The sequence below is a fragment of the Rutidosis leptorrhynchoides genome, chromosome 8, assembly GCF_046630445.1.
Source record: "Rutidosis leptorrhynchoides isolate AG116_Rl617_1_P2 chromosome 8, CSIRO_AGI_Rlap_v1, whole genome shotgun sequence".
Taxonomy (NCBI): Eukaryota; Viridiplantae; Streptophyta; class Magnoliopsida; order Asterales; family Asteraceae; genus Rutidosis; species Rutidosis leptorrhynchoides.
Window position 1 is genome coordinate 290,493,437 of NC_092340.1, and position 16,313 is coordinate 290,509,749.

Sequence of the window (16,313 nt, forward strand, 5' to 3'; positions counted from 1 at the left end):
TAAGCAAATTAGTTCAGCTAAGAATCTATAACATGAATATATATAGTTAACTGTTGCGAAAGCTTGAAATTATAATAAGCAAATTCGTATTATTATGCAAATTAAAACCAATGAGATTAGTTTAGATATTTAGTATAGTGAGTTGTAATCACTTGCATCCATAAATTTGCTTGAAAACAAAGGGACCAATGAGATGGCGACATGTGGCGCGAAAATCACATGCGATTGGAAAAAAAAATTCGAAAATTTTTTTTTTTAATTTTTTTCAAAAATTTTATTTTTCAAATTTTTTTTTCGAAAATTTTTTTTTTTCGAAATTTTTTTTTTTAAAAAATCATATGTGATTATGCATGTCAATCACATGTGATTGTAAACCCAATCACATGTGATTGTAAACCCAATCACATGTGATTATGCATGGCAAATCCAATCACATATGATTGTGCAGGTAAATCACATGTGATTGTAAAAAAAATAAAAAAAAATTTTAAAAAAATTTTTAAAAATTTCGAAAAAAAATTTAAAATTTTTGAATTTTTTTCAATCACATGTGATTTTCGCGACACGTGTCGCGCTCTCATTGGTCCCTTGAATCTAAACTTAATTTATGGACTCAAATGAATATTCATCTTAGTATAGTAGATACGTGAAGTACCTTACATTTAAAGAGGTACTAAAATTACATACAGTCAATGAAAATAGCATAATGTTGGTACTTCCAAGTAGAAATTAATAAAATATACACATTGGACGAGCTTATACATTTTAGACCATTTGACCCATTTCCTTTAAAATGCTTCTTATCGTTATTTTAATGTAGATATGTAGAATGTAGATGGGCTGAAATTGCCACTCTAGAATAATTTAACTACTATTACCTGTTAATTCTGTCCTCATGTAGGTTTCCTTTTAGGCATTGTTGTTGCCACATCGTGTTATGGAGAAGACCTATCGAAGATATCAGTGTGCCCCTAATGGAAGCTAGTGAACCATGAACCAAATATAAGAAACAAAACTGAATTAGTAACCAAAACAATATCTCTAAAAATCCACATATCCTGTTGCTACCATTTTTCCGACTTCAAATCTGTTGCTACCATTTTTTTTTATCGCCGAATTCTTCAAATCTGTTGCTACCAGAGAGTTTTTGCGGTGATGTCCAAAAAAAGATAATTTTTGTGGCTGTAATGAGTTTACATGTACCAAAAGTTAAAGTTACTGTTTAGGGGTCTGACTGATGAACTATCTGTCATTATGAACATGATACAAACAGTAACTTCGTTTGCATATAAGTTACACCACAGAAAACAGAACTTTAATGCACATACAGATATATAAATCTCATTTATTGATAAAAATTAAAATTACTAGCAAAGAGCACATCACCGGACACGGTAGTACTTAAGCAACACCAAGGAGCTTCTTGATATCCTTCTGCAATGTAGGAACAAAAAAAAGACAAACAAAAACATGAGTTTTCTAAAAGGCGATCGTTATGAACAAAAACATAAACATATGTTATTAACTTTTCACCTCGATGCTTAATGGAGTAGTGGTTGGAGCATAACGATCAACAACCTTTCCTTCGCTATCAACTAGAAATTTAGTGAAGTTCCACTTTATGCTGTCACCAAGAAGCCCTCCTTTGCTTGACCTCAAAAATGTGTATAACGGGTCGGCCGCTTTTCCATTCACATCAACCTATACACATCGAAAATTCCATTTAACAACCAAAACAATTAATAAAACAAAACAGTACACTTTGGGCCTTGTCTTTCAAGAGCAAAAAAAAAAAAAAGGAAAGAGTGTACACTACACCAAGTATTTTAACAATTTCTGATCAGTTTCATTCGATGTGGCAAAATGGGTATGCTAGTCAGGTTGAGTGACAAGTCAACACGATTTACATTGGTTGAAACAGCACACAATGGTTTGGGTCAACTCGCAAATGGTTAACGCAATTATTATGATTGTAACGCCATAGTATTGCAAAAATACTATAGGGTTCTTTTAAGGGAGTTAATTCAAGATTAAATGTACTTGACAGAGACTATGATCAACTTTCAATACGTCCAAACCATTTATCGCATTGAAGAGAAATTAAATGGGTCATAATGGCCACCTTTAACTTCCAATCCCACAATACAAACCTTGCCAAAGATGGGATACTCAGCTTTGAAGCGAGTGCAAACAAACTCCTGAATTTCTTCATTACTTCCTGGTTCTTGCCCGTTAAATTGATTCGATAGAAACGCAAGAATCTCAAGACCTATAAAAAATTAGCTTTAAACTACAACAAGCCCTTCGACATTTTTTTAGATAAACACACAAACACCTAAAGAATACTATAAATAACGAACCTTGATCTTTGTACCTTAGGTACAGGGTAGTCAACTCAGGGTAATTAGAGTTCGTAAAGCCATTGTGAAACGAAAACAATGAATTATATCACAGTCGTAATATCATTAACATCACTTTTGCCATAAAACAATATTTAAAGCTCACCATTGTGATGCAACGTTACCAATCAACAAGACCTTTCCCCTAAACTTGCTAAGATCCACTTCTTGGCCCTTTGCATCCTGAAATAACATCGAACATCAAACCAACGATATAGTTACTTTCTATAAAAATTGCCGTGCATCATTAATGAATGCTCATACCAAGTGATTCAAGAAACAGCCTTTCTAGATAGCAATACATAAACACGCACAAGTTAATTGATCACGTTTATAAGTTTATGCATAATCTAAAACAATAAAGTTCAAAAGTTCAACTTATTTAGATCATTTCAAAGACTTATCAAGTAACATGAAGTAAACAAAACACAAATAACAGGATCAAGATTAACTTTTTACATCAAAAGATACACACCCACAATTTAACTAAACCATCAGTCCATTAATCAATAAACATCAGATCAAATCCTAAACTCAACTAAAATACACAAACCTAAATTTTCACCTCCACAAACCCACAACAATCAAGGTTTCTGGGCAAGCTTATTTCAAGGGGAATATAGTAATTATTGGAGGAGAAAAACATACAAGGTTAAGGCATCATTTTTAGAGCTTAATGGAATTCGCATAAGTTTTAGCTATAATAAGCTAATTCAAGGTTCCAAACACCAACTCTAAATACCCCAAAATCAGGTTTATCTGTTTATACAACTAAACCATACATAGATAATAAAGAAGTACACCAAAATGTTTATACCCAGATTGTAAAAATACATCCTTAATCAATAAAATACATCCTTAATCAATAAAAGTAATTTCAACCATAAAATCAGACTTATATCAGCTAAACAACAGAATAAAATTTGGATTTTTATCACCAATAATGACAAAGAAAGAACCTTTAATCAATGAATATCACTTCAAAACCCTAAAAATGAAATAAACAAACCTTAACACTGAAATCATAAACTGATTGCTTCGATTGATTGAAAATGTGTAGTTGTAGATATCTAAAAATCCTCATATCCTGTTGCTACCATTTTTCCGACTTCAAATCTGTTGCTACCAGTTTTTTTATCGCCGAATTCTTCAAATCTGTTGCTACCAGAGAGTTTTTGCGGTGATGTCCAAAAAAAGATAATTTTTGTGGTTGTAATGAGTTTACATGTACCAAAATCAAAGAGTTTTAATTACCAAAATCAAAGAGTTTTAATCGCGTGTTGTAGGTTAAATAAAAAATAAATGGAGGATAAGAATTTTAGGGGAAATAGTTTAGGAGGGATACTACAAATTCTTGAGAAAAATGGAGGCAATTTGCCCGCCCAATTTTTCTTATTAATTTTGACTCTATTTTGAATTTGGTGAAATATTTTAGTGGGCCTTTGGTTCAAGAATTTCAATTCCCAGGATTTGAAATTCCATGGGATTTGAAATTCCACAGGATTTGAAATCCTATCTTCTGTTTGGTTCGAGGTTTTCAAATCTCAAAATTTGTAATGCGAACCCGAACGTGAACGCGGTCGGAAAACAAAAACTCGAAAATCGAAACATGAATCCAAAACGAGAATGCGACCGTGATACGCGAACCTGAAACCGAAATGTGAACCCAAAACTCGATATGCGAACTCGAAATGGACAACGAAACGCGAACCCGAAACGCGTACCCGAAATGCGAACCCGAAACGCGATCCCGAAACATGACCCCGAAATGCGAACCTGAAACGCGAACCTGAAACGCGAGCCAGAAACTCGAACCCGAAACGCGAGCCCGAATCGCGTATCCGAAATGTGAACCCGAAACTCGAACCCGAAACGTGAACCCGAAATGTAACCCAAAACGCGAGCCCAAAACGCGAACCCGAAACGCGAACCCGAAACGCGAACCCGAAAAGAGAACCCGAAAAGTAAACCCAAAAAGCGAACCCGAAACGCGAACCCGAAACGCGAACCCGAAACGCGAACCCGAAACGGAACCCGAAAAGCGAACCCTAAAAGCGAACCCGAAACAGGAACCCGAAACCCAAAACGTAAATCGTAAACGTAAAATCATAGAACATGGGATTTCAAATCCCTCATATATACAAAGGATTTTCAAATCCTTCATCTATGGGATTTCAAGGGATTTGAAATGCAAATCCCACGAACCAAATCCTCCAACCAAACATGGGATTTCATGGGATTTTAAATGCAAATCCATCCAAATCCCACGAAATCTCACGAAATTCCATGAACCAAACGGCCCCTTAGGGATTTCAATTTTCTAATCCAGGCAACATATGTGAATATTGAATTATTTTAGGACCCCTATAAATCATGTGTCATATTAAATAGGACTTTAGGACACAACTGTGTAAGCGTATCTCATAATGGGGCTTAATGTTTAAGTGTCCTATTAAAACCTAGGATAATATGACCATAAAAACTCATGTGTCACATTAAATTGCTTTTTAGGACACCACTATAAAATCGTATAGTTCTTTAGGACACCATTAAAAAAGCGTAAAGCTTTTTAGGACATCATTTTATAAGCGTATAGGTTTTTAGGACATCTTATAGCTTATTAGGACACCTCATTATAAGCGTATCTCATACTGGTACCTCAAATATTTAACTGTCCCAATAAATGGCTCGTTAGGACCCTAATTTACGAGGGTCCTAGGGAAAGGGTCCTATAAACTCACTTTTCTTGTAGTGTTACCTACCCGTTAAAATATTTTCATCATTAACAGTTTGTACGAAAGAATTTTTAGTTACAATCTTTATGAAAATATACTTACATATATATTCTCTTCAGATGTAATCATGGATTTAATGAGTCAATATGATATTAAACTCATTTAATTTACCGTTAAAACAAGAATATATAATCTCTAAAACATTAGAGATTACATAATCGCCATGTCGAACGAAGATAAATGATATAGAATGTCATGTAGAACGATGATTATACTCGAGGTACAGAATGAAATATTGGGGCATGTGATGTTGAAACTTGTGTTGTTGGTGGTACAGTTGATGCCGGTGATGTTGCTGAAGCTGGTACGTTTTGCACCATATTCTCCAAATTGATTACTCGAGCGCGAAGTTCGTTGACTTCTTGTATTACTCCGGGATGATTGTCGGTCGGAACGAGCAGATGAATAAGGTTTAGAATTTTAGATAGAATATAATCGTGGTGATATATTCGGGAAATGAGGGTGAAAATGGTGTTTCGGACTGGTTCGCTGATAAGTGCTTCAGGTTCATCGCCAAGAGGTAAATTCGGTTGGTGAAAAGGATCGCCTTCTTCGCGTCTCCATTGATTAAGTCGACTACAAACTCATCAGATGAATTGGGGATGGATGATTGGTTGATTCATTCTAGTGACACTACTTTCGGAGCTTAAGTGAAACTCCATATCGAAATAGCTGTCGAAATCCGAGAAATTCGAACTGGTTGAGGGATTCATCTCGTACGATCAGATGAAGGATTTTCGATCAGAAATAGATTATAGGATGTAGATTAGTACCCTGCAATACATAATTTACATATGCATATATAATACTAAAATCCCATAAGTTATAGATGAATCTACGGAAGCTGTTAGGTAAAGTCTATAGTAACAGATACGCTAAGATATGAATTTTGTCTATACACTATCGATGCACTAACTGCAGTAAGACGTGTCTAGACTAAAAATGATAAGTAGGTAATTTTCTAAGGATGATAAGCAAATGATTTCCGACTAGAAATGATAAGCAAAACTTTTGACAGTCAGACACGGTCGAAGTCCAGACCCACTAATGCATCTAAACAACTATCAGTTAGACACACTAATGCAAGACCTGGTTCGCTAAGACTACCGCTCTGATACCACCTATAAGGACCCGTCCTAATCCATCTGGATGAATACATTACATTTGGTTACATCGTGAGGTACTTGACCTCTATATGATACATTTTACAAACATTACATTCGTTTTTAAAAGTCAAACTTTCTTTACATCAAAAGTTGACGACATGCATACCATTTCATAATATATCCAACTATAATTGACTTATTAATAATCTTGATGAACTCAACGACTCGAATGCAACGTCTTTTGAAATATGTCATGAATGACTCCAAGTAATATCTCTAATATGAGCTAATGCACAGCGGAAGATTTCTTTAATACCTGAGAATAAACATGCTTTAAAGTGTCAACCAAAAGGTTGGTGAGTTCATTAGTTTATCATAATCATTCATTTTCATCATTTTAATAGACCACAAGATTTTCATTTCCATTTCTCATAAATATACGTCCCATGCATAGAGACAAAAATCATTCATATGGTGAACACCTGGTAACCGACATTAACAAGATGCATATAAGAATATCCTCTATCATTCCGGGAAATCCTTTGGACATGACAAAAAAACGAATTCGAAGTACTAAAGCATCCGCAACCATGGATGGGGTTCATTAGGCCCAACAGATCTATCTTTAGGATTCCCGTCAATTAGTGGACCAGTTTACTAATTCTTAGGTTACCAAGCAAAAAGGGGCATATTCGGCTTCGATTATTCACCCATATAATGTAGTTTCATTTATTTGTGTCTATTTCGTAAAACATTTATAAAAATTGCGCATGTATTCTCAGCCCAAAAATATAAAGGGTAAAAAGGCAAATGAAACTCACGATAATGTACTTTGTAGTAAAAATACATATGACGACATTGAACAATGCAGGGTTGGCCTTGGATTCACGAACCTATATCATTTGTATATTTATTAATATACATAGTTGTAATCGAACAATTACATATATATAAATTTATTAGTTATATCATTTTTATATTAATAATATATATATGTTTCATATATTCACTTTGTAATATAAAATATTAATTTTCGTTATGTTATATGTATTAAATATATTTTTAACATATATATATATATATATATATATATATATATATATATATATATATATATATGTTTATTAATAATAGTAGTTATAATAAAACCAAAAGAATATTAATAGTGGTAAAAATGATAGTAATTATAATACTTAATATTACTAAAGAGATAATAATATTAATAATTCTATTATTTATAAAAAAATACTAATACCAATATTTACGAAGATAATAATAATTTGTATTATTTTTCCTAATGATAATAATAATAAATACAATTAGGATACTTATAATAATAATTATAATACTAATAATAACAATAATGATAATAATAATAATAATAATAATAATAATAATAATAATAATAATAATAATAATAATAATAATAATAATAATAATAATAATAATAATAATAATAATAATAATAATAATAATAATAATGGTAATAGTAATACTACCTCAAAGAAGTAGCTTAACAAAAATGCTCAAGTCCGGGTTTGAACCTGCGACGTCCCGCTAACCCAATAACATCCTAACCATTCCTTCGTTTGTTTTGCTGTTGTATAATCATACTTAATTCTATTTAACACATAATATTCTGTTTTCCCTATTTCTTCTCCTTATTATTCTAAAAAAAAATGTCATAACCGGGGATCGAACCCGCGACCTCTCGTTTAACCAATACAACACCAAACCAATCGTTCTGCTTATGATTTTCTGATTTAAATTGTATTTAAATTCCTTTATCCTCTATTATTTTGTTTTCCTTCTTCTTTCACGTCATTAACATCTTCATTCGCTATGACCATAATATCATTATCATACTCACCACATATTATCATTAACCATTATTATAATCATATTAGTGACATCTATCATCATCATCATATCACATACCATACGTAATCATCTTAATTACTTCCTTATTATTCGACCTTCTAGCAGAATTTCGATCACGATCACTAGCCACACCCACTACATTCGTGATTGCATTATACACTCTCAAAAGTGCACCATGGCCGAACAAACAGCTCCACGTCCTCTTTCTCATTAACATAAAAATCAATTGTTAATACTCTATTCTTGGATCCAAGAAATGGTCCACTATTTTAATCATTATTCTTATATCATGACTTATTAAATTCATCACTTTTCAACTACTAAAGAAATGATACCGACATTTTACTCTATATACTACTAACTCCCTCGGTCCACTAGGTATTTTACTTATTAAACCCACTTGCAAAAGAGGTAATAAACAATTCCCATGCTAGCAATTATTGTCCAATTGGATCCCATGTTGTCCCATATGAACCACTTTGTCTGAAATTTATAAGCTTCTATAAATAAATTTTCAATACACTCAATTTGACCACTTTAATTCGTGAGATATATATATATATATATATATATATATATATATATATATATATATATATATATATATATATATATATATATATATATATATATATATATATATATATATATATATATATATATATATATATATATATATATATATATATATATATTCATTACCTATATCTTTTATGTTTGTAGTATTCACGAAAAGCAGGAAGAATAATTAGCAGCACCATGGATGGGGGTCATGACCATCATAACAGAACCAGTCGGTTGGTAATAGCAAGCTGTAAAAAGAATAATAGTGGCAATGGCGGTATTTTCTATTGTAGCAGTAGCAAAAATATATATATAGTGAAGGTGATGTGTCTCAAGGTGGCGAGGTGGAGTGGTGTTTTAATGATAGACGAGATGAAGGTGATGTTGTCAAAAATTAAAACAGATAATAGGTAGATCGTGGTGCTCACGATGGAGGTTTGCTTAAAGTGATGAGGGTTTTCTTCGAATGGTAGTATCACCTAGTTATTCTTGTTGGTGATTGGTTTTGATGAACATTAGTGTAAAAACAATAGCCATATTTATATTTCGAAACTGGGTGTTGGTGGGGATTGAAATTGATGGGTTCACGACTAGTGATGGGTTGTGGTGGTATTCTAAACGGGTTTTCCATTGGTGGTAATCGGTGGTTGATATGATAAAGGTGGTGGTGGCGTTTATTAATGGTTGTAATGATGCTTGATCGACTTAGAAAAAAGTAGAAAAAAGATAATGCGAACAGAGCAGGAGGCTGGTTTCTTTTTATTTAAAGTTATTTTTCTCTTTTAATCCTCGATTAATAGCAGAGATTTTGTATAGTTAGTGGTTGATTGAATGCTGTTTACAATAATTGATCAAAGTTGTAATGTAGTGGCTATGGTGGTCGACATGTAATACAATCTAATACAGGAGGAGAAGAAAAAATAGAACAGAATGAATTTGATAATTGAATTCATACGCTATTTGATTTTGATATCTATTAATAACAGACAGAGAACAAAATCGATTACAATATCTGATTTTGATATGAAACAAATTTTGGTTTATTGCCACTTTATACGTTTTTACCTATTTTTATGCACGTATATAATTGTATTTATATATATATTTACGTATATGTATTTATATAAATAACTGTATTTTATATACATGTTTGTATCTGCTTATAACAGGTAGTTATAATATATACGTATATTAATAATAACATTAATACTAATATTAATTATATAAATAATAATAATAATAAAATTAATAATAATGATAATACTATTAATAATTCTAATAATAATAAATATATTAATAATAATAATAATAATAATAATAATAATAATAATAATAATAATAATAATAATAATAATAATAATAATAATAATAATAATAATAATAATAAGGATAAGGATACTAAAAAATATGATAATTTTAATAAGTTTAATAATAATAATCATAATAAGAATGATAACAATAATATTATTAAAATGCTATTAATAATACTAGTTTTAATAATATTAAACTTTATTTTATATTGATAATAACAATATTAATAATAACAATAATATAACAACTTAAACATATTAAACTTTATTTTATATTAGATATAATAATGCTAATAATACAAATATTAATATTAATATTAACATTAATAATAATAATAATGAAAGTAATGATCATAATTTTAACATAACATTACACTTTAACTTATAAATACATATAATATACTAAATTTATATTTCCTATTTATTTTATATAATAAAGTATTTGAATATTTATATGTGTTACAATGTACATATAATATTAATTATACCTAGTAATCATATATATTTATATATATTTTTATTTTAAATTACACCTAATTATTTTGTATCTTATTTTACATATTTAATTAAAATGGTTAATTTATATTTCAAATTATAATATAAACTTACATTTATATATACACATATTTATTTACAAACAATTGTTCGTGAATCGTTGGTAATGGTTGAAGGTTAAAATAAATACATGGACAAAGTTCAATATTTTAAGATTCAACTATACAGACTATGTTTATCGTGTCGGAAACATATAAAGATTAAGTTTAAATTTGGTCGGAAATTTCCGGGTCATCACAAAAGTCAAGGCCGAACATCAAAAACCTTCAGGTCTGTTGACACAACCCCATATTCCACAGTGGAAGTGGGAGTGCATCACTATGGACTTCGTTACCAAGTTACCTAAGACTTTGAACGGTAACGATACTATTTGGGTCGTAGTTGACGGTCTTACTAAATCTGCACATTTCATACCGATCTAGGAAACTGACAAGATGGAGAGATTATCGCAACTTTATATTAAAGAAATTATCTCACGTCATGGTGTTCCTATCTCGATTATTTCTGATCGCCACAGTCGATTCGTTTCCAGATTCTGGAAAACTTTACAATCTGCTCTTGGAACTCAACTCGACATGAGTACAGCTTATCATCCTCAAACTGATGGTCAGAGTGAACGAACTATTCAAACCATGGAAGATATGCTACGTGCTTGTGCAATCGATTTTGGCAAAAGATGGGATAAACATCTACCATTGGTTGAATTTCTTACGACAACAGCTATCACTCCAGCATTAAAGCTGCACCTTTTGAAGCTTTATTTGGACAGAAGTGTAGATTCCCTTTGTGTTGGGACGAACTCAAGGAGAGACATTTAACTGGTCCTGAAATCATTCACGAAACTACCGAAAAGATCGTTCAGATTAAACAACGTTTAGAAACTGCCCGTAACCGACAAAAGAGCTATGCCGATAGGAAACAAAAAGACATCGAATACCAAGTTGGAGATAAAGTCATGTTGAAAGTATCCCCTTGGAAAGGTGTTGTCCGCTTCGGTAAAAGAAGTAAACTCAGTCCACAATATGTCGGACCATTCACAATCACTGAAAGATTCGGTCCCGTGGCATACCGATTAGAACTACCAACCGAACTCAGTCAAGTACATGATGTGTTTCATGTCTCAAATCTTAAACGGTGTCTTGCTGATGACACACTGGTTATTCCTCTGGATGATGTCAGCATTAATGAACAAATGTACTTCGTTGAAGAACCTATAGAAATCATGGAAGGAGAGGTCAAACAAATAGGTAAAAGCAACATACCTATCGTTAAAGTCCGTTGGAATTCGCGTAGAGGCCCCGAATATACCTGGGAACGCAAAGACCACATGAAACGGAAATATCCCCATCTCTTGATGCAAACGAGGAATTTACCTAAAAACTTCGGGATGAAGTTTTCAATAACGGGGAGGTACTATAACGACCCTCATTTTTCCATTCTATATTTCTCATTTTTCCATTCTATATTTCTCATTTTTCCATCATATACTTTTCCTTATTAAATGCCCAACAAAATAATTAACCTTAATAATTAAACTTTGATCGATAATTGTTAAGCGTTAATAATAATAAAATATAATAATTAACTTTGTACATTAATCGACAAGTTAATAAAAATAATAAGTTAATAAACTTTTGTGAATAAATAAATAACTTTAAAACTTGTGTATTAAAAATAATTAAACTTGGATAATTAAGGAACTATTTAAGCTAAATTAAAGTGCAAGGTTTAAAGTGAAAAATGTTAAACCCTAACCCTAAAACCCTAGCCAATTTTAGGGAGGGTAAAATTACCCTTTAACCCCTAAAATTTTTGGCCAAGACACCCTCCCATGACCCCTTTTCCAAGCCAACTTGTTCTCTAAGTAATTCCTTATTAAACCCTAATTCTAGAATAATCCTATCCTCCCTATAAATAGAGACCTAGGCTAACCCATTCTATGTACCAAATCACAATTACAACTCTCTCCCTCTCTCTTTTATTTTCGGCCCAAAACCGAAAATACCACCACCCCCATTGAAATCCCCACCAATCTTCAAGGTGATCTTCAAGTGTTCTTCGCGTTCTTCATGTTCTTCAAGAATCTTCAAGAAGTTCTTCAAGTTTCTCAAGGCTTTGATCTTCAATCTTCATCGTGTTCATCTTTTCTTCGTTAGTCATTTTCGAATCTTCAAAGGTATAACATAAACCCTAAACTATTTACATAAACTTTGATCTTTGTTAATTAATATTCATATTATAAACTTGTTATACATAAGTAAATACATAAACACCTAGATCTATACATGTAAAAAAATATAGATATATATGTATGTATGCATGTCGACTAGAAGAAAAAAAAGAAGGGAAAAGAAACTTTGATCTTAAAACCCTAGGTTATTACATGGAAGATTTGTTATGGTTAATTAAGGAAACAAAATAAACCTACATATATATATACATACATATCGACACATATACATATATACATGTAAAAAATATATTTTTTATATACATATATATATATATACGAAAATATACATATATATATATATACTAAACCCTAATTACTTAAACCCTAAACCTAATTAATTATTAAACCCTAATTCATTAAACCTAACCCTAATTATTTAATACCACTTTAATTATTAAAACCCTAATCATTACCTAATCATTACTACATTAAATAAAACCCTAATTTACTAAACCCTAAATTATTAAACCCTAGGACATTAATTACTAAACCCTAGTTATTAATTACTACTTTAATTAGCTAACCCTAATTAATGAATCCCTAATACTACTTATACTATTAATAAACATGTATACATTATTACTATTACTAGCACCTATAACCTACTACTTATATTGTAACACATAAAAAAAACATTTTGGAATATGTATTAGAGATGTATAGATCTTCGAACTTTCTTGATGAATGGTTTCTACGAAACTCTAGGCGGAAGGGTTTGGATTTCTGATTTAAAGGGTCCTATAGCTCAAGCCCCTAAACCTGAAATGGTCATTCGAAGAGAAAGGGGTGATTGGAAGCTTATCTAATACGGCAAGTATCCTAAAATAGAAAACACTCTTAAAGTAGAAACTTTCTAGTTATAGAAACTTACTAAGATAAGAAACCTACTAAAAGTGGAAACTTTCTAAAAATAGAAACTTACTAGGAATGGAAACTTAGTAAAACGAACTATACCTAAAACACTGTCATACTTAAACATCTACTTAAATATGGGCAAAAACACTTAACTACTCTTAAATGTCATAGGTTGACTTTTCTGCTCACTCGTCAAACTTTCTATTCAGAGGAATAACTAGCTCTCTCTCTACTAAGGTGAATTTATAGCCCCACTTACTATTGTGCAACTTATTTACTTTTACTTTTTCTTGGGGTGAGACACATGCTGTTTTTACATTTTATAATTTAGACACAAGTACCAACTGTTAAAACTATGCTATACCCGGCTATGTCCGACTAAGTCCCTACAGTGATATTTTTAATTGCTGCTTGCATGCTTAATTATTGGGGGTAGGCCTATCGAGAGTAACGTCCCCGATACATTTGACTAAGTTTTTGTATTACTTAATAATGGAATTAAACCGACAAGTATAAACGATAACTTGTCTTGGGGCAAACAACGTTTAGTCTAAATATCACGCATTGGCATAACTTTTTGATCCTGAAGGAGATCAACTTTATAAACTAAATCTTGTGGTCTAAAACAACGGTCAAACTTTTGTTAAACCTATGAACTTCACTCAACCTTTTTGGTTGACACTTTAGCATGTTTTGTCTCAGGTGATGTTTGATTCAAGCTTTCTTATCTACTGCTTATGTGATGCTACTTGGACATAGGATCAAGAGATATCGCATTTATTACTATTGCATTTAAACATTTACTTATTCCTTTGTAACGACATATCATTTTCCGCTGCGTACTCATTAAAGTTAATTTTATCATTTAGTTTTGTTCTCGTTTATTATAATATGTTGGTATATTTTGATATTAAGTCACACTTCGCCCTGGCCCATAACTGGGGGTGTGATAACAGGGCCCCCTAATCTGGCCTCTGAAGGTAGATGAACCGATAGATGAATCATGACGTCAAAAAATGATATTGGAAAAATCCTTTCTAAATCACAAAGTATTTTTCCAATATCTTTTTCCATGTTAAATAAATCATTAGGATTAAGAACTTTTGAGCATAATTGTCTGTAGTACCGACATAACTTCATGATAACAGAACGCACATGCTTCGGTAATATATTTCTTATTGCCACGGGAAGCAATTGCTGCATCAAAATATGATTATCGTGACTTTTTAGGCCTAACATTTTTGGAGTAGGTTTTACCTGAATGCATCTAGAAATATTAGCAGCATAACCATCTGGCACTTTCACCTCTTTTAGCACATTACAAAATTTTTCTTTTTCTTTTTTATACATTTTAAAACATGCAGGAGGCAAATACACTTTGCCATTTGATAAAGGTTCTGGATGAAGTTCATGTCTAATACCCATTTCTTCCAAATCACGACGTCCTTTTAAATGTTCCTTGGTCTTTCCATCTATATTTGTGACGACCCGAAAATTTTTGACCAAATTTAAACTTAATCTTTATATAATTCCGACTTGATAAGCAATGAATTTTAATAAATCTTGAACCTCCGAAAAGAGTTTTACACAAGCTTTTGGTCACCCTTTTATTCCGATAATTCACGAACGTCAAAACTTGATTTAATTGTTTAATTGTTTAATTATTGTGTATATATATGGATTTATATATATGTAACTTGAAAATATGATAATTAAATATCTCATTAAGTATATTAACAAAGTATTATATATATATTTTCATACTACTAATTTAAAGAGTTTTCAAACAATATATATATTACTATTTAAACGACGTAATTAACTTATGTTAAAATGTATTTACATATAATGTATTACGAGTGTAAATACATCCTTACAAGTATTGAATACACTTTATAATATATCAATACATATAAAGGATAGCTATACTCATATTTCCGTTCAATTTCCTCAAAGAATTCTACTCGCATTCATACGGTATTTTTACCCGTATTATACACAGCTTCTAGAAGTATTTACTATTGGTATATACCAATAGAAATCTGCAATTATTTGTGTAATATGTCATCCATGACCTAATAAATTTAATATGTCATGCATGACTTAATACAATTTAACTTATCTTAGATATTTTCACTAAAAGCTAAAATTATAAGCTTATAAATAAGGACCATTTTAACTCATTTTTACTCCACATTTTCTTAAACTAAAAACATACACTTGAATGCTCTCATATCATACTTTAATCTCAGCAACTTTCCTCTTCATAATCAAGGTAAAATACTTTTCAAAATCCTTATTCAATTCCTTGTATAGTTGCTATCTTATTATACTTATAAAACTTGTAAAAACTAGAACTTGTTTTGGTGAACACCAAGCTTGTTTGAAAAACTAATCTAATCTTTCTAACTTAACTCTAATAACACTTATTTATATGTATTATGATGTTATATTAAGTTAATATAAGAACTTATAACTTGTACATATGAAGAACACCTTGAAACTTAACATATATCCTTTAATCTCCATTCGGTAAAAAGCGGGCTGTTTTGGGTTGGGAATTAAAAACCTATCTTAGAATTTGAGTTCGAGGCTAAGACTTTGGAAATATGTTA

The 16,313-nt window shown here is 31.1% G+C and overlaps 1 protein-coding gene across 1 annotated transcript; it reads right to left on the reverse strand.

Moving 5' to 3' along the window:
* Positions 1–1,401: 1,401 nt before the first annotated feature.
* LOC139861634 (probable phospholipid hydroperoxide glutathione peroxidase) lies at positions 1,402–3,672 on the reverse strand. The gene is made up of 6 exons (XM_071850083.1): positions 3,409–3,672; positions 2,506–2,582; positions 2,361–2,422; positions 2,151–2,269; positions 1,534–1,701; positions 1,402–1,434 (listed from the first exon to the last, which is right to left on the reverse strand). Exons 1-6 carry the CDS (start codon positions 3,481–3,483, stop codon positions 1,402–1,404), a joined length of 534 nt encoding a protein of 177 aa, XP_071706184.1. The 5' UTR covers positions 3,484–3,672.
* Between the last annotated feature and the right edge of the window lie 12,641 nt (positions 3,673–16,313).